General features: G+C 42.8%; 1 protein-coding gene across 2 annotated transcripts in view; it reads left to right on the forward strand.

Annotated features, from left to right (window-relative positions):
• Window positions 1-2287: 2287 nt before the first annotated feature.
• Window positions 2288-20627, forward strand: part of LOC138265300 (cytochrome P450 2J6-like) — a 52477-nt gene continuing 34137 nt past the window's right edge. For both annotated transcript variants that reach the window (XM_069212906.1, XM_069212907.1), the window contains exon 1: window positions 2288-2941. In XM_069212906.1, coding sequence (XP_069069007.1) covers window positions 2771-2941 — 171 coding nt within the window. In that variant the 5' untranslated portion in view covers window positions 2288-2770. The remainder of the gene's footprint in view (window positions 2942-20627) is intronic.

Consider the following 20627-nt stretch of genomic DNA (forward strand, 5'->3'; position numbering starts at 1 on the left):
TAATGGAGGAACTTTCGCCGAAGGAAGAGCCCCTTTCCTATGAAGTATTAAGGACATCTAAAAGATTGGAGAACTTCACGTGTAAGGTAAAGAAAGATTAAAGAGAGAAAGTGCAGGCACAAGTTAGGGGCTGATATAAGAACCCCTAGCGCCTCCTTGCGCCGAACTAGTGTCATTTTTTGTTTACACGAATGTGGCCCGACGAGGCCAAATTTGCAGCGCCAAATTTACAAAGTGGCGCAATGCATGCATTTCACCACTTTGTAACACTTTGCACTACATTATGCCTGCACCAGGCATAATGTAGTGCAAAGTGTTACAAAGTGGTGAAATGCATGCATTGCGCCACTTTGTAACACTTTGCACTACATTATGCCTGCGCCGGGGAAAAAGGTATGCAAAGGGGGTGTTCCCCCATTAGGGGGACCAAAACAATGGCACAAAGAAATCCAAAAGATTTCTTTGCATCATTTATTTCGTCACTTTTAACGCCTGCTCAGAGCAGGCATTAAAAGGAGGCATGCCATTGTTTCCAATGGACCTCAATGGGCTTTCCTGGATTAGTGTAAAAATGTATGATGCTAATCCAGTAAAGCTCCAAACTAGCATGTAATGTTTTGAAGCTAGTTCCCCTAACTACCGCCATGGTGCGTCGTATCTTAGATACGGCACATACATTGTGGCGTTAGGGAGGTACTAAGGAGCACAAGAAAAGTGTTAATGCACTGGGTGCAGCACCACTTTTATTAAATCAGGCCCTTAGTGTTTTAAAGGGTGTGAAAGGAAAAAATGGAAGTGGAAAGACTGATGGGAGGATTAAGGGAACAACAAGGGCACGTGGCCAGTTTCAGAGATTGCCCTTCCCTAAAGGCTATTTGTAAAAAGTGCAGAAAAAGGGTAATTTTAGAAAGTGTTGTAGGATATTCATGCAGGTCAAAAAGGCCTATGAAGTCAATAAATGTTACAGTGAAGTCATTTTACATTTGTGTCGCAGCCAAACTGTATGAAGCCGTGAGTGTGGATGGTTTGAAGGTGAAAAAGTTCTTCAACCCATCCTCAATAGTGACAATAATATCTGAGAAAAACGACCAATGTTCGTATAGAGAATGTAATATTCTGGAAATATTAGATGTAAAACTAGGAGGTTATGGTGGAGAGAAACTCCCTAAGAGAGGTGACTGTTATGGTAAACTAGAGTTTAGAGACAGATTAGCTATAGGAAAAAATATGTTTTTGAAAGGGTGATGATTTACTTGGATAAAAAAGGAGGCATACCTTTGTCGAGGTTCGGAAATTTAAATAATGAGAATCATCACGAATGGAATGAATGAAGCAGGAGTGGGAGTAAAACTCAGAAACCCAACTATCTGAAAGAATGTGTTAAACAAATATAAAAGAATGAGAAAAGGAGTTTTTGTTGCATGTATTATGCTGTATTATATATTTTAATACTCTTGTGATATCTCTGTTTTGGGGGTTAAAAAACAGATGGGGAAGAAGTGTAATTCCCTGGAATGCTTATGCTCCAGATTGAGTTGTGATGGAATGTGGAGGCAATTTCCTGTGAGGAGTCAGTTGATGAGGAAAAACGTGGATGAGGTCCGTTTTGAATAATCCTCTGGCATATTCATCCACTTGCTGTGTTATTGTAGCTCATTCACATCCAACGACAATGTTCCTGGCGCAAATTATGTTATTTACCTTATAACACGCCCAAATAACAATCTATGTTTGTGCTTAAAGAGTAATTTAAAATTAAAATGCATTTAACAAGGCAAGTGGTCACCATTGAGCAGTCAGGTTCTCTGTCACAGCCCAGAGAGACTCTTCTGCTGTCGGTGCCCTTGCATGCACTTTAGAACGGTCACATGATAACAGGATAGTGACAAACAACAAATAATCCACCCGGTGTGTTATGTGCAAGAGTAATTGGAGAGTATTCACAATACATTAACATGTTTGTGGTCGCCTTTTCCTAACAAAAACATGGCAAACATTCCTTATTTGTAGCTGAGGAATGCATTTAAATGCACTTGGCCTTTTATTATATAAATGAACAGCCTGGAGTCATCAGGGTCTGTGCATAAACTCCAAGCACTGGACAGGAGCCCAGGAATAGAGCTGTGTTTAGTGCCAGAACATTTGCAAGCTCTTACAAGAAGTCAACCAATGGCAGGGCGGTGAGGAAAGAACAGATGTTCCAAATTACAGATGAGAAGCATGCGTAACAAACTTTCAGCTTGTACACAGCGAGGATACACGCCTTCTCTGGGGTTTTCGGGAAGAATATAAATGGGGAAAGAACATGAGAAAGAATGAGATGGGCACGGAGCATTTACTGAAATAGAGAGGGGCAGAGGTGCACAGGCTAAGCTTACAATACAAGGAGATAGACATTGAGGGTGGACAGAAAGGAGGAAAGACAGAAAAGAGATGAGGAATTGAAAGCAGACAAAGGAAGAGAAAGAGGGTGAAACTGGGTAAAATAAAGGGCTACCAGAAAAAGGCAAAGAAGGGGGGCAGACGTTCATGGCAGAGAAAGACATGCAATAGAATCAGAGCACAAAGGGAAACAAAGAGAGAGATAGGAGAGAGTGAAAGGGATAGAAAGGAAAGAGAAGAGGGACTGGCTAGAGGAATAGATATAAGACTAATAAATAACGAGGCATAAATCATACTAAGAGAACAGGAAAGAATAGCAAGTAAAATAAATGTAAAGTAAAAGTCCATTGTTAAGGAGAGCAGCTGGAAGCAGAGACAGGCGCCCACCATGCTGCCTATCACTGAGCTGTTACTTGTGCTGTTTCTCACTATCCTTATTGCACATTACCTCAAGCTGCAGTGGTCGAGGAGACAGTATCCTCCTGGACCAACCCCGCTGCCCATCATCGGCAACCTGTGGACCCTGGGATTTGTGCTTCGCCAAGAGAGCCTCATGCAGGTACAGTAGACCTGGTTATTTCTGGATAGTATTTAAGGGTTTATCAACTCAGTGTGTAGTATATGGTGGTCTTTACACAGACACACACTCTGATACATGGGCCTCAGAAAAAGTTGAAGGTGTGTCACTGGTCATAGATTTTGTTGCTATGTTTATCACAGTGGCTCATGGACACAAATACACACTCACCCCCACCCACCCCCACACACACTCACCCCCGCCCCCACACACACTAACACCCACCCACACACACACCCACACCCCTTCACTCCTAGCTTTTAATTGGAATGTTTCTTTTACTGCTGTTCCATCCACCATAATACTGTCGCCCAATGATGATGGTACTGTAAATGCTGCGTGTTTTACTATGGGATCAAGTGTGTATGGTTTACTATGGGTGCATGTGTGCATGTTTTACTATGGACGCATGTTTCACTATGGGAGAAGATTTACAATGGGTGCCTGTGGGCATGGGTTACTGATGGGTGCATATGTGCATGTTTTCCTGTGGGTGCATATTATAGGACTTCAGTGTACCAAGCCTAACTGCCTGAAGCTGGCTTCTCAGAGGTATGTTTTCAAGATGAACAAGGGTTTTGATAGTTTGCCAATGCCAGTGTCACTTTATTTTGCTCCATGTTGTGCTTAAAAAAAAAACGTATTACAAGAGGAGATCCCCTTTGCTGGTTCCGCTGGGCTTCTCTGTGCCCACGGGGAGTAGTGAGTGATCACTCAGGTTCTCCCGGTACGTGCTTAGGTGCAAACATTTAGAAACGGTTGCTGTGGTGCAGTTTTTGGTGCACCAAGTATAAACTTTTCCTAAACTAAACGACGCTCACTTTTATTGCAAAGTGATCTCAGTCAGGCTCTCAAGGATGGGTTCCCACCGGCTCTGTTCTAGATAACCGAGGGTCTTGGTTACAAGCCGGTGCTTTCTGGCACCGAATGCTGCTCCCCCTCGCACATCACAGGTGAGCCCTCTGATTACCAGAGAATGAGCATGACTCTTCCAATATTGTCCTGAGGTGCGATGGATCAGCCATGGTACTTTCAGAGGTTACTTTCAGAGATTCATTGATATATGGATTTCTATTGGTGTTAGTTTCACACAAGTAACTACCTATTCGAGAAACTCTATACAACCACTTTATATGTGCCAGCTCGCATGTACCTGTTACTTTTGCCATGTGGTCTTTAATATCAACACTGCTGGGGTGCATGTGAAGTAAGCCTGTCTCTTTGGGCCAGATGTAGGTAGCTTGCAAATTGCGACTTGCAATTTGCGAGTCCGTGCGACTCGCAAATTGCAAGTCGCAATTTGCTATGCAGAAAGGTGTCTCAGACACCTTCTGCATCTCGCAATGGGGTCGCAATGACCCACCTCATGAATATTCATGAGGAGGGTCGCAAATTGCGGCCCCATTGCGAGTATGGGCACTCGCTAACATGGAGGCCTGCTGACGTCAGCAGGCCTCCATGTTAGCGACCTGCTTGTCAATAAAGCAGTTTTTTTTTTTTTTAAGTGTAGCCCGTTTTCCCTAAGGGAAAACGAGCTGCACTACAAAAAAAAAACGAAACCTTTAGTTTCGGATTTTTCAGGGCAGGGAGTGGTCCCTTGGACCACTCCCTGCCCTGAAAAAATATTTTGGGGTGCAATCACAAACTGGAAGGGGTCCCATGGGGACCCCTTCCAATTTGCGATTGGGTTACCATCCACTTGAAGTGGATGGTAACTGCGATGCCATTTGCGACCGCATTTGCGGTCGCAAATGGTATTGCATCCCAATGCGACTCGCAAATAGGAAGGGAACACCCCTTCCTATTTGCGAGTCTGAAATGCATTTTGCGAGTCGGTAACGACTCGCAAAATGCATTTCTGCATTGGGATACGCGTTTTGCGACTCGCAAACGGCAGATTTTGCCGTTTGCGAGTCGCAAAACGTTTGGTACATCTGGCCCTTTGTTCCCAGTGTTACTGTTTAGGGCTAAAGTGCATATTGTTTTAACATAAGCAAAAAAGTGTTAAGTAAAATATATATGCCTTAGGAATCAGTGGTCAAGAGACTGAGGATGCAATCTGTACATCTGTACATCCAGCTCTCCCTCAGTCCCATGCTCATTAATTTTTCTGAAGCAGATCATTTGTGTACCTATCAGAAAATTACATACACATAAAAACACCACATACTGAAAACCAAACACTTATGCCACAGGAAATGCAATGTCTGATGCATGTGACTGTTGGTTTTTATAATCGATATTAACATGAAATGCTTGCAGAATAATATATAATGAATTTGCATAGACGATGTATTAATGTGCTACTAATATACGCGTTTGAATTGTGCCCACGGGTAGTGGCCACCAATGTATACGATGATTAATGAAATTGACTAATAATTAATTAATAATGTACTAATGTGTGATTTTGTATTAGCATCAAGAGTTAAACGTTATGGTTTTGCTAAATTAATCATTAGGCCTTAGTTAACAAGGGTCCGGGCCTAGCTGCCTGATCTCATATTAAATGTGTTTTTCCTAACGTGCAATGTGCTGTCTTTCTGAAGGACATGTAACTGTACTTTTCCAAGAGCTAGAGATGTGTGTAACCGAAGTAAATTCTTTCTCATGAGAACCAATTTGCTCAAGGAGACATTCTTGCTAAATGCAACAGTGTAATTCGCAACCGATACAAGGTCGCCTAAACTGGTAAAGACAATGGAGCTACTGACTGAAGCTACAAGAGTAACTTTTCCTACCTGACGTTCTACCTGTTGAAGACGTCAATTACAGGAACCAATAAACTATGTGAGAACTGTCTTAGGTGAAAATTCTAGTAAGGTGTGTGATGGATCATTGGACAGAGATAACGATGCACCAATTATTGCCCAATTGTAAATCAGAGACTTGTTAGACAAGATTAATATAACAACGTGTCACAAGGAGAAATTAGCCATTCTACACCTTTACCTGAGCCCTTACTCGCCTTTACTCTGCCACTCTGATGCCATTACTTGCCATTATTCTCGCTAGTTTTTGAGACTTTGTTGTTCTGACTCTTCAAACCATCCTCACCTTCTTTGCCTTACCCGATACTTACTTTTCTTCCTTATGACGGAAGTGTCTTATTCTTACCCATCTTGCTGAAACTTTGCAGTTTATCCTGGCTGATGGCGAATCGACTGATGTCCTGAGGACGAAGACTGACTCTCTATGCTGACCCATTACGGAGGGTAACTATATGATAATGTATTGTAATTGTCTGTTTGCCTTTTCTTTCTAGGTACCAACTGCTCTTTTGACAGAGGCCATAGTCAGATGTTTTCTAAATTGATGTTATTAAATTGTTTTGCATGAAGCCAAACATGCTAATGCTAATTTGAGGCTTGTTAAGGAGTTCACTAAAATCTGGATGCAAATAGACAAATGACTGAAGTTTTGCTTTGTTGAATAACGTGCTAATGATACTCTGCTAAAGTTGATTCATGCTAACTTCGTGTTTTGTTCTAATGTTCATGATCTTTGCTTTGATAAAGTCTTATTCAAGTTTTCATGTTGTAATGTTGTTGATGTGTTTGCTGGTATTGAGACTAATAAACTTGCTAGTAGAGTGTAACAAATAGGGAATAAATATCTTAAATCTTACTAGATTTGTGTGATTATTCATGGCTGAGAGTTCGTAGTGTGTTAAAGTTTATCAAAATGTTATTGATTAGTTGGATCAATTTGTCATTGTGAATATTGATGAGGTTATTGATCCATTTATTGAAATGATGAATAGATATCTCGTCCCAAGGAGTCTCCAATCAGGGTCGAAAGATTAATTGGCCTAAAACGAGTCCCAGAGTGAGTAAATTATCTAGACTGAGACGCGTTATCAGTCCTGGTAGCAGAGGACGGTTTGGGCTCTTTGGGGCCCTAGGACGAGGGACCATTGTTGAAAATGTTTTGAGATGATGCGAATTGGAAAGATGATGAGCCCCTAAGTCCAAATGACTTTACCGGAATCTCTGAGCTTGCCGAAGTGAGTTGGGTATGTTCTCTGCGTTCTAGTGATAGTATGATTGACATAGAGTTTGCGCTTGCACAGCTTATGCATATCGCAGGTGAATTGTGAGGATTGTGAGGATTTAGGCCAGATGATGTTTTAGTAGGAGTTGAGTGATTCCTCCGCAGTATGAGAGTAGGGAAGTCGGCGAACTTCATGTGAGTGTGGCGCTTTGCGCTCAAAAATTGTCCACGTGGTTGTTGGTGATGTACGGACCCTGCGTGGTCTAAGACTCCGGAGTATATTGATAAGTGTATGAGCCACTTGGTTTATGTTGTAATTTGCGTGGTTGACGAGTCGAGTTTGAGTCAATGTGAGTGAGTGAAACCTTCGATGGAGATTTAGTGAGTTCCAAAGTGCACTACGACAAGCCATTGACAAGTCAAGAGTAGAATTTGCGGGTCAAATTTTTCTTACGAGTGCGGGATCTGAGAAGGAGAGAGTAGCGGCCGAGGCTTCAAGTGAAATCTCTGTAAAGTTCTGAAGTGATTGTGTAACCCTTCCTGTAGTAAACCGGCAGATTTGAGTTTTTGTTAGTGCTCTCAATATATTGCATTAGTTTTGTGTGCATTGAGTGTGAGGAAGACAAGCCGCAAGACTTTGTCAGCCGCAGTGTGGGTGAGTGTGACGTCATTGGAGCTACGCTGGGATAGGTCAGTTGTCGAGAAGGGTCGCGCACCGATTAGCAGCCGTCCGCGAGAGGCAATTGGTTGAGAAGTCAGGTGAAGAGAGTTCTGCGAATTAAAGTCACTTCCTGATTTGATTCAAACAACATAAAAGATGCAAAAATGACGTTTTTCGAGGCTTTAAGAAGTGCTTTGAGGGGAGATGTGTACATTACAGAGAGTGTGGGGTAGCCTACACAGCCAGAGGATACTCCGGCTTATGCCGTCATGGAGGAGAGGGGAGTACCGCCATGCCTTTGGCTAAAGCAATGGTGCAAATTGACAGAGAAAGACGGGTGTTTAGCGTTTCCAGAGAATGGGTCATTCAACATAGGGATCTTACAGAATTTGCGGAAGGCGTTGAATGAGCAAAAACCGCCTCCAAGACCAGCCCAGTTTGAGGTGCTAGCGATTTGGGGCCAGATGTAGGTAGGCTTTTGCACCTCGCAAACGGCGAAAAACGCCGTTTGCGAGGTGCAAAAGCCCTCAAGCGATGCAGAAACACATTTTGCGAGTCGGAACCGACTCACAAAATGTGTTTCCGACTCGCAAATAGGAAGGGGTGTTCCCTTCCTATTTGCGACTCGCACCACGATTTAAGTTGATTTGTGACCGCGAAAGCGGTCGCAAATCAAGTCGCAGTTACCATCCACTTGGAGTGGATGGTAACTCATTCGCAAAGGGGAAGGGGTCCCCACAGGACCCCTTCCCCTTTGTGAATGCTCACAAAATTATTTTTTCAGAGCAGGCAGTGGTCCTATGGACCACTGCCTACTCTGAAAAAAACCGAAACAAAAGGTTTCGGTATTTTTTTCTATTTGCAGCTCGTTTTCCTTTAAGGAAAACGGGCTGCAAAGAGAAAAAAAAAACTGCTTTATTTAAAAGCAGTCACGAACATGGAGGTCTGCTGACTACAGCAGGCCTCCATGTTTGCGAGTGCCTATACTCGCTATGGGGCCGCAATTTGCGACCCACCTCATGAATATTCATGAGGTGGGTCATTGCGACCCCATAGCGAGTTGCAGTCGGTGTCTGAGACACCGTACTGCATACCAATTTGCGAGGTGCAAATTGCGAGTCGCATGGACTCGCACTTTGCACCTCGCAAATTGGCGTTTTGCTACATCTGGCCCTTGGAAACTAATGGCCATACGACAGAGGCAACAAAAATTTGAGAGGAGAATGAGGAAAGCAGAAAAGACACTACCGGAGGCTAGATGGGAAAGTGAGCACAGAATGTGGAGAAGGGAAATAATAGACGGAGTTAGAATGTTTCCGGCAATAACTCAAGAAGCCGGCACGCAAGCGAGAAAGGCCACTTGCAAAACGGACAAGGGCTCTAGCAAGGAGAAGGAGACTAAGAAGTATTGGGTAGATGCAGACGACTCGGGTGATGATGAGTTTCTCAATCAGTTGTTACATGATTGACCACCACCATATGCAATAGATGACAATAGACCAAAAACTAGTGCAGGTCCTGTAAATTCAACGCAAACACAGGGAGTAACAAACCAGGTAAAGGTAAATACTGTTGCAACACCAGCCCCGATACAGAATGGTGTCAGTATGTCCACTGCCCCAGATATGCAGAGACAGTTGCAGCCACCACCGGTTCAGAGGCTCCACCCTGACGTCCCGGTATTAGAGGTATATCAAGGATTTCCCATGTGAGATCAAAGTTAGTGCAGATTGAGCCAACTCCACTTTTACTACCGCAGGCACAGCAACAGCTGTTGCCGAATTGCACTTCGGTCACAGGACCGCAGTCAGCCACAGCACCTGTAATGAATCAGAATATGGGAATAAATGCTTCACAGGCTCTGGGACACAGAGAGGCGCCAGCTGCCATATCTTTGCCTATTACCGTTGGTCTGCCAGTACCATTGTATGTGCAGGACAAGCCTAGTGTGTGTGATCAGGGAGTAATGACCCAAGAGATGACAAGAGGAGGGTTCATAGGGAGCTCTCAAGGAACAACTCCAGTGGAACAGATGGTAGAGAGGTCTAGGTCCCTGTTGGACTTCAGTCCGATAGGGATTCCTATTGATACTGTGAGACAATCAGGTTTTGGACTGCTGACTCCGCAGATTCCAAGTGCGAATATGCCACAAACATCTATGATGCAGGCTGGAAATATCTTGTTGCAAGGTTTGACTGCGCAACAAATGAATGAATGGCTAGACAAGCTGAATTCACCACAGACTACTCCTGCGACAGCAGAGCAGTCAGAGAGAGAGGAATACATGAATTTTGTGAGGTTGGGCGTGGAAGCAGCTGAGTTAGTCGAAGGGAGCATGGGAGTTATTAAACTAGAATCGTACACTGAAGCAGTGTTGAGATATTTGTGCCCCAAGATAACTAAAGAGATGAGCAAGGTGCACCAGAGGTTAGCAAACTTGGCAGATAAATACGACATAGATTTGGACAATACCACACATCTGAAGAGGAGTTACAGGTTAAACTTTGAACCTAAAGATTTTGATCACATAAGGTCTACTGGGATGAAGGCACACCTTAAAGAAATACTGCAGAGCGCTCAAGTTTGGGGAGCATTAGAAAAGTGGGAAGGCAGATGGGCAAAGAAAAGAGACAAAAGGAAGAGTGATTGCTTAGAGCAGCAGCAACAGCAGGTGAAAACCGTGCCAGATACCGGTACAATAAATATGTTACCCATGAGAGAAACAGCTGGAGGGGTTCTTGTTCATGTACCGTGGTCGAGAGGTGACATTTTGTCTTTCACAAATGACTTTCCCAGATTGCAGGAGAAGCCGATAGAGTGGTATCAGCAGACAGATAGGTTTGTGAAGCTTGCAAAATGTATTTTTGTAAACCTGAATACCCTGTTTGAGATCATTGTCCCAGCTGATTTGTGGCTTGAGTTTAAGAGAAGTGTGGTTTAGCCGACAGAAGAACCGGAAAGAGACAGGGTTACCGGAGCACCGTCTCCTGAGGTGATGAGGTACTACTTTAAGGTGATTGAGTTCTTGAAGCAGAATGTGTCACTGCAGAATATTGATTGGCAGAAGATAGATCGAACGGCACAGAAGGCCAAATAGTCGAAACATGCCTACTATGAGAGGTTGTTGAAGGCATTCAAGCATTACAGTGGTACAACGGTTTTAGAGCTAAGGACATGAATCACCTAGTGTTCAGGTTTGTTGAAGGGTTGAGACCTGAGATTAGTCAGATGATTAAGAATCATTTGATCTGTTGGCAAGCGAAGCCGATTGATGAGGTGTTTCAGTATGCCAAATACTGTAGTGATGAGATTGAATTGAAGCAGAAAAAGTTGAAGGAGAAAGTGATGGTGATGCAAATTAAGGCAGCGCAAGCAGGAATGCAGAGAAATGGAGTACAGCAGATGGTGCAACAGCCGCAAGGAAACAGAATGTTTCAAACGCAAGTGAGAGGCAGAGGTCGAGGAGGTTTTATGAACCGTGGTCCAGATTTGAATACTGTTGTATTTCAAAATGATGTACAAGGGATGAAGAAGGTGTTACCATGCCATGCGTGCAGGAGTGTGGGACATTGGAAGCGGGAATGCCCGATGATGGTGCAGGAGGGTGTTGTTCAACAAAGCAATGATGTCGGTACATTTCAAAATGTCAAAGGACTGAGAATGAGGGGTCCAAATCCGAATTTTTAGAACAACATGGTTCAGATGCAGGGTCTTCAACCCATGCAACAAGTGCAGATGCCACGTGTACAACCGGTACAGATGCAGCAAGTGCAACAGCAGATTCCCGTGGTACCTAGACAGCAAATGCAGTTGCCCTTAGCTCCAATGGGACAGCAACAGGTGATGCTTCCTCAACAGGTCACAGGTCAAGGAATGAGTCAAAGTAACGCAGTACAACAATTCCCATTGCGTTGTGAGACTGGAATAAATGATAAATGGTCGGATGACAGCTCAGATAGTGAGGAGTGCAGGCTCGCAGCGTCCCTAGAAGTTGATCAGAGGGGGCCCTACGTGCAAGGGAAAGTGATGGGTCACAAGGTTTCATTCCTGGTTGACACAGGAGCTACACGCTCTACAGTCAGAAGTGCAGAGGTTCCGAAGCTGCTTCTTCCAGGGCGTACAATAAAGGTAGTGGGAGTGGCAAATCAACTCCTGACTAACCCGATCACAGATCCGGTTCAGGTTGAGATTGGTACCTTCCAGGGATTGCACAGATTTGTGGTCTGTGATTCAAGTCCTGTGTCCTTACTGGGAAGAGACTTGCTGTGTAAGGCTAGGTGTTCATTTACCTGTTCAAATGATGGAATTGAAGTGCAGACAAACAGTGATGATGAAGGGGATGATGGTCAGATCTCAGAGCCAGAGACGGAGACCACAGATGAGGTGTACCCCTTGATAAGCTTCTTCCCAACGTTCACAGTGACTGATCTACCAGCAGATTTGCAGGGAACAGTCAAAGAGAAGGCGTGGGATTTGACAAGAAAGGAAGTGGGACTAATAAAAGGAGTAGAACCAGTCAAAGTAGATGTGAAGCCAAATGCGGTGTTTCCCCAGGTACCGCAGTACCACATGGCACAGGATGTCCTTATACAGGTGACGCAGATAATTGCAGACTTTGTGAAACAAGGGGTCCTGAAGGAAGTGATGAGCAGCCCGTGTAATTCTCCAATAATGGGACTGAGAAAGCCTTGTAGGAAAGTTCGAATTGTCCAAGACTTGAGAAAAATTAATTACATTGTGGTGAAATGTTGCACAGTAGTGCCAAATCCAGCTGTGATTATGTTCCAGGTCCCATGTGATGCAGAATGGTTCACAGTTGTAGATTTGTCCCAAGCGTTCTTTTATGTGCCTCTTCATGAGGACAGTCAATTTCGCTTCAGTTTCAAATTCTTGGACAAGGTTTACAGTTGGTGTCGAATTCCTCAGGGGTTTTCGGAATCACCTTCCATCTTCAATCAGATATTGAAGAAAGATTTGGAGTCATTGGAATTGCCTTTTAATTTGAATCTAGTGCAGTACATTGATGATTTGTGATTGCATCCAAAACGAGAGATGACTGCAAGTATGATACCATTGCCTTACTAAATCACTTGGGAAGAATGGACATAAGGTGTCCCCAAAGAAGCAGCAATATTGTCAGAAAGAAGTGAAATATCTAGGTCATCTAATTGAGAAAGGGTCGAGGAAAATATCTAAAGAAAGAGTGACAGCCATATTGCAAATGAACCCCCCGACATCTAAGAGAGATGTTAGGATGCTCCTGGGAATGGTGGGCTACTGTCGCCAGTGGATCCCGAACTTCTCAGTTATCTCTAAGTCATTGGTGAGACTGACCGTTAAGGAGGTTAAGGATGGAAAATACTCCCTAACTATGTCTGAGAAGGAGATGAGGGCGTTCATTGAGCTGAGGGAATGTATGTGCAGGGCTCCGGCTTTAGGTATGCCTGATTACACAAAGCCTTTTGTCATGTTTTGTCATGAGCGTGATGCATGTTCTTTGTCTGTCTTGACACCGGTCCATGGAGATGCAAACCGCCCAGTAGCATATTTTTCACCTACTTTGGACCCAGTTGCAGCAGCCTTACCGGGTTGTCTGTGTGCAGTTGTGGCAGTTGGTCAAAGCCTCACACAGTGTGAAGGCATAGTGATGGGACATCCTTTAACAGTCCTGGTTCCACATTCAGTTGAAATCTTGCTCACCCGAACCAAAACTCAGCATATGACAAATGCCAGATTGACAAAGTATGAAACAATTATATTGGGGTAACCAAATGTGTCATTGAGACGATGTACTGTGTTGAACCCGGCAATTTTATTCCAAATGAGAATACAGAAGTTGATGATGCTGAGGAGGTACAACATGATTGTCTTGAGGTAACAGAACTGTGCACCAAACCGAGACCTGACATTAAAGATACCCAATTGGAAGAAAATGATTACATTATCTTTGTTGACGGCTCATGCCTGAGAGACTCAGTAGGAGTACTGAGAGCTGGATACACTGTGTGTACAGTCACTGGTACCCTAGAAGCATCTTGGCTTGAAAGAGTATATTCTGCTCAAGTGGCTGAACTGGTTGCTTTTACTAGGGCATGCCATGCTGCTGACAAGCTGAAAGTAACTATCTATACTGACAGCAGGTATGGATTTGGAATTGTCCATGATTTTGGCCAGCTATGGTCACAGAGAGGTTTCATGACGTCTTCTGGTTCTCCAGTGAAAAATGTTGAAAGGATTAAGGAATTGTTGCACGCGATTCAGTTACCTCTTGAAATTGCCATGGTGAAATGCAGCGCTCATGTGAAATCTCAAGACTTTGTGTCAATGGGAAATGGATATGCGGATCAAGTCGCAAGGTTTTGTGCATTGAACTGTATATCGTTCAAGGATCAGTGGGAATTGTTACCTGAAACAGAAAATGAGACATGTACAGCCTATGCATTGAGGGTAGTTGACACATTGGAGGAATTGAAGTTGTTGCAGAATCGTGCCAGAAAAGATGAGAAACGCTCTTGGCTTAAGATGCAATGTGTACAAAGATCGGATGATCTGTGGGTTTCAGATGAGGGGAAAATGGTTTTGCCAAACAGTCTCTTGTCACAGTTTGCAAGGTTTTACAATGGTCAAGCACATATTGGAAGAGATGCCAAGATTAGGTTGTTAAAAATTGATTGGTTTAACCCGAAGTTCAGACAAGCGGCAGAAGTAATCTGTCACAGGTGCATCATCTGTCAACAGATGAATGCGGGGAAAGGGACCGTGGTGAATTTGAGCCACATTGGGAGAGCAGGAGGTCCATTTAGCAGAATGCAATTGGATTTTATTGAAATGCCTGTGTGTGGAGGATTTAGATACGTGTTGGTGATTGAGTGCATCTTTAGTCATTTTATTGAAGGATACCTCACACATAGGATTAACAGCCTCACAGAAGCGAAGTTGCTGCTTAGGGAATTGATACCACGTTTTGGGTTTCTGATCTCTTTAGAATCAGATAGAGGAAGTCACATTAACAATGAGGTGGTTAAGCGCTTATGCGCTGCTTTGAACATTGAGCAGAAGTTGCATTGTAGCTACCGCCCTGAAGCAACAGGATTAGTGGAGCAGATGAATGGTACTCTGAAGTCGAGAATGGCAAAAATGTGTACTGCTAAAAAATTTAAATGGCCTGATGCATTGCCCTTAGTGCTAATGTCAATGAGAAATACGCCGAACAAGAAAACAGGACTGTCTCCTCATGAAATTGTCATGGGCCGAGCTATGAGATTGCCCGCAGTGCCTGCAAATGCTCTTGTGAATATCATGGATGACATGGTGTTGGACTACTGCAAGGGTCTGGCTGATGTGGTCCTCTCTTTCTCTCACCAGGTGGAAGCAACCACACTGCAACCGATAAATGATCCAGGTCACAACCTGAAAGCTGGTGACTGGGTTGTTGTCAAGAAACACATGAGGAAGTTGTTTTTGGAGCTATGTTGGAAGGGGCCATATCAAGTAATACTGACTACTACTACTGCTGTGAAGTGTGCGGGAATTCCAAACTGGATCCATGCCAGTCACACAAAAAAGGTGACGTGCCCAACTGATGAGGAAATTGAGTTATCGAAAATAACAGCTACAGAAAAGGAAGTCTCATGGCCGGAGAGTAATAAAAGGGGAACTGAGACTGGAGGAGAGCCCGTTGAGGATGGCTTGATCACTCAAACAACAAACGAGACAGTGGTGACAGTGACGGTGACAGTGAGCCTATCTCAACTGAGGCGCCAGGAGGTCCGACCCAGAGAGAGGTCCTCCCAGAAGAAGACGGATACAGGTTTGAAGTTGAACCCCTAACAGACCCAAAAGGCAAAGGAGTTGAGACAGGAGAAAGCCTGAGTGCCCGGACTCCTCCTGAGCCAGTTGCAGGTCCAGCAAGAGAAAACACCATAGAACAAGAGGAGGGCAACGAGCTACCACATGGGAAATCAAAGACCATAGAGACACTGAAAGGAGATAGGTGGCCAGAATCGCAAGTGACAAAGGGAAAAGTGGTTGTTGATGAAACAATAGAGGAAGAGGTCGATACCACAAGGAAAGAAGACCTGAGCGAAGGAGAATTGCAAGGTGACTGCAAGTTGTAAAGAAAGAGAATAGCAAAAAGAAGGTACGCAGGTCCTGAATGGGCTTATGCAACGTCAGCTGAGTGGCAATAAGAGTTCTTGGCATTCTGTTTTGATCGAGAAGTCCCAGGTCAATACTATGGTACCTGAGTTAGGCAACGAGGAAGAGAGACTGTGTTAAGCTGAAATTGAGTTAAAGAAAGCTGAAAAAGAGACTGATAAATTAACGGATGTGACACTGCTAACCTGAATTGACTTTTGAAAACCGATTGTGACAAGCTGCTAACCTGAATTGACAAGGACCCTGGGAGTGAATGAGAAAGCTGTAAATACTTGCTGAAGAAAGACTTTACTTAGCCATGTTGAAAAAAAAAAAAGGAGGCTTTAACCATCCTCAATTGGTTGTTTACACTTATAGCACTTTACTTTCTGATTCTTTACAGATCATGGCTAACTCTAGGGATGATAATAGCGGAAGCAAGCGTTGTAAATATTTGGGTGTTGCTTTGGGTGTTGTATGTGTAATATTCATTATAGCTTTGCTTGTGGAAATGCGACTGGTGGATAAAAATGAAGCTAACAATGCTACAATTTCTGAGACTGCTACACTAACACCTTGGGTGAGGTTTGAGCAAGATGCAAAGTATTTGCATGAGGGAACTAACACAAAAGGAGAACTGTCTACTAATGTTTTCTATCGCTTGCTGAGTGAGTATGTTGATACTATGGATGCGAAGGCTTGTTATGTGTGTACACAAATTCCTGTTTCAGTACAAGAGGGAGTTACTTATCATAGTTTACCCCTAACCTATGGGATAAGTTGTAGTCTGCTACTAACACGTTTCTATAACCAAGAAGAGGTGCAATATTTTTACTCTAACCATGACCTTGTGTTCTCTTATGTGCCTATCATAGAGGATTTGAATAGTGTAGCTAAATACTACAGCATAAAATTAGTTAAGGGATTCTTTGAAGCGAGAGTAACCATTAGTACATCTTAAGCACACCACAATAATTTAACTTACTTGCTTACATCTGTAGAGAAAAGCTTTCTAGATCACACTGAAGATAGAAGGATGGTTCTGAAGGGAAAATTAGAAAAAGGCTTGCAGCAACGATCCTTATTAAATTAATAGTGGTAGTTATAGTGCAGTTAGGGATCCGGGGAAACTAGCTTTAGATGCATTGCACGTAGGTAAGCTTTGCATTACGTGACCAAAGTCATATTATGACAATGTGTTTGTGGGAACGAGTGAGTGTAAGCATGTGTTTTTGTTTCAGAGTAAGTGGATGTTCATGTTAAATGGACAGGATCCAGCGATCCCAGGGGTCTGTTATATATGTGGACTTAATGCTTATTACCGTCTTCCAAAGGGATGGTATGGAACATGTTATTTGGGGATAGTTTTCCCAAAGGTATATCAGCTAGAGGACCTAAAGAAATTCCCAAAAGTGTCTGAATTACATCGTACTAGACAGAAGCGAGAAACTGCTGCTGGTGTGGTAGGAGACATATTTGGAGCAATAATTCCTTCAGTGGGAGTTATTTTGAACTCCATAAAGATTCAAAAGTTGTCTACTATTGTGGATAACATGCTGACAAACTTCACAGAAGCTATACTCCTGATGGATACTGAACTTGCTGCGGAGAGGGCTATGACTCTTCAAAACAGGCTTGCTTTAGACATTCTTTTAGCAAAAAATGGCGGAGTCTGTAAGATGCTTAATGAGTGTCACTACTGTGCCTATATACTTGATAATAGTAATGAGATTAGAAGTATGCTTACTAACCTAACAAGAGATAGTGCAGATTTGAAGGAACTGAAAGAACCAGGAATTTGGGAGAAAGTTGGAAAGGGACTTGCAAAAGTGGGAAGCTTGTTTAGTAACATTTGGCATGGAATATTGGGATAAATAATACAGGGAATATTAATTGTTTTGGCTTGTTTATTTGGGTTATGGTTATCATGTAAAATTAGTAAAAGAATTAGAGCAAATTTGCTGAAAGGTAATGCAAGAAGAGAAGAAAAGAAAAGGGAAAAATTATTCAGAGCAAAATATGAAAAGGCAAAATCAAGGGAAGAAATAGAAATGAAAGAGTTAAGAAGATGAATAAATTGTGAAAAGGGTTTTGAGTGATGACAAGAGTCATCAGAGGAGGGAGTGTAGTTTTTATAATCGATATTAACTTGAAATGCTTGCAGAATAATGTATAATGAAGTTGCATAGACGATGTATTAATATGCTACTAATATACACGTTTGAATTGTGCCCACGGGGAGTGGCCACCAATGTATACGATGATTAATGAAATTGACTAATAATGAATTAATAATGTACTAATGTATGATTTTGTACAAGCATCAAGAGTTATATGTTAAGGTTTTGCTAAATTAATCATTAGGCCTTAGTTAGCAAGGGTCTGGGCCTAGCTGCCTGGTCTCATATTAAATGAGTTTTTCCTAACGTGCAATGTGCTGTCTTTCTGAAGGACATGTAACTGTACTTTTCCAAGAGCTAGAGATGTGTGTAACCGTAGTAAATTCTTTCTCATGAGAACCAATTTGCTCAAGGAGACATTCTTGCTAAATGCAACAGTGTAATTCGCAACAGATACAAGGTCGCCTAAACTGGTAAAGACAATGGAGCTACTGACTGAAGCTACAAGAGTAACTTTTCCTACCTGACATTCTACCCATCGAAGACGTCAATTACAGGAACCAATAAACTACGTGAGAACTGTCTTAGGTGAAAATTCTAGTAAGGTGTATGATGGATCCTTGGTCAGGGATAACGATGCACCAATTATTGGCCAATTGGAAATCAGAGACTTGTTAGACAAGATTAATATAATGACGTGTCACAAGGAGAAATTAGCCATTCTACGCCATTACCTGAGCCCTTACTCACCTTTACTCTGCCACTCTGATGCCATCACTTGCCATTATTCTCACTAGTTTTTGAGACTTTGTTGTTCTGACTCTTCAAACCATCCTCACCTTCCTTGCCTTACCCGATACTTACTTTTCTTCCTTATGACGGAAGTGTCTTATTCTTACCCATCTTGCTGAAACTTTGCTGTTTATCCTGGCTGATGGCGAATCGACTGATGTTCTGAGGACGAAGACTGACTCTGAATGCTGACCCATTATGGAGGGTAACTATATGATAATGTATTGTAATTGTCTGTTTGCCTTTTCTTTCTAGGTACCAACTGCTCTTTTGACAGAGGCCATGGTCAGATGTTTTCTAAATTGATGTTATTAAATTGTTTTGCATGAAGCCCAACATGCTAATGCTAATTTGAGGTTAATTAAGGAGTTCACTAAAATCTGGATGCAAATAGACAAATGACTGAAGTTTTGCTTTGTTGAATAACGTGCTAATGATACTCTGCTAATGTTGATTCATGCTAACGTCGTGTTTTGTTCTAATGTTCATGATCTTTGCTTTGATAAAGTCTAATTCAAGTTTTCACGTTATGACATTGTTGATGTGTTTGCTGGTATTGGGACTAATAAACTTGCTAGTAGAGTGTAACAAATAGGGAATAAATATCTTAAATCTTACTAGATTTGTGTGATTATTCATGGCTGAGAGGTCATGGTGTGTTAAAGTTTATCGAAATTTTATTGATTAGTTGGATCGATTTGTCATTGTGAATATTGATGAGGTTATTGATCCATTTATTGAAATGCTAAATAGATATCTCGTCCTAAAGAGTCTCCAATCAGGGTCGAAAGATTAATTGGCCTAAAACGAGTCCCAGAGTGAGTAACTTATCTAGATTGGGACGTGTTATCACAACATTAATATTCATCTGGCAGTTAGTATCCCACCCTAATCTGTTGGTTAAGCCTGAAATGCCACATTCTGGCCCGTATTTATACTTTTTTTTGCGCCGCATTTGCACCACTTTTTGACGCAAAACGGCGCAAACCTACAAAATACAATGGTATTTTGCAAGTTTGCGCCGTTTTTGCGTCAAAAAACGACGCAAATGCGGCGCAAAAAAAGTATAAATACGGGCCTCTATGCCTAGTGCTGCAATCATATGTCAGGAAAGATCCATTATGTACATGCTACTCAGGTAGTACAATTTGCTTCTTCTCCATTGCTGGCCTCGGGTGGGTCAGTCAGCTTGTAAATAATGAGGATAAAATGAGTCACAGATGCTCAAAGTACAGTGATGCTACTCAAACAGGACAGGTGCTAGTCCTGCTATGAGGTGTTTTCGGTGCCAGAGTTGGTGGTACAGATTACAGGTTTTGCATGCTCAGGCAGGAGTTTTACCCTCAAACTGCAGAAAGTGCAATAAGCTAGTTTACAAATTCTTCCCAGACAGCACACATTATCCAACCGGCTTCCACACTGCCACAGATAAGCACACACTGCTATGCCTGTCTCTATGTTACCTATTAAATGACCACAGCAGTGTTCACATTGGTCCACTAAAGCACAGCAGTCATTGCCAAGCCACACGAACAAACATAATACTAGTGAGATGTGCACACCGAGAGAGGTGCAGTGCAAGCTTACCTCACACTCATGAGAGGTAAAGCGCAGGCTGGAGGAATGCAAATGGCCCTTACACACAAAGCAGGAACAGCACAGACATCAGCAGGGGAATCTTTCCACATACACAGGCACAGCAAGGCTTCAGCACACACACACACAGTAACTCACACTATGCATAGCATGGGCAGCAGCAGCGCACACTTTTCTACTGCCCTCTGTACATGTATAATATGAGCATCTCAGAGATGCTCTGCTTATGCAGGCACAATATTAACAATAAAAACAGACACAGACCCAAGCTTTATCTGATCATTAAGTCGACGGTGGGCACCTGGTTAATGAAGATTATCTAAGTAAATACTCAATCTGGGAGTCTCCCCACATCCACAGTAGTGATTAC

This window comes from Pleurodeles waltl, chromosome 11 (genome assembly GCF_031143425.1).
Source record: "Pleurodeles waltl isolate 20211129_DDA chromosome 11, aPleWal1.hap1.20221129, whole genome shotgun sequence".
Taxonomy (NCBI): domain Eukaryota; kingdom Metazoa; phylum Chordata; class Amphibia; order Caudata; family Salamandridae; genus Pleurodeles; species Pleurodeles waltl.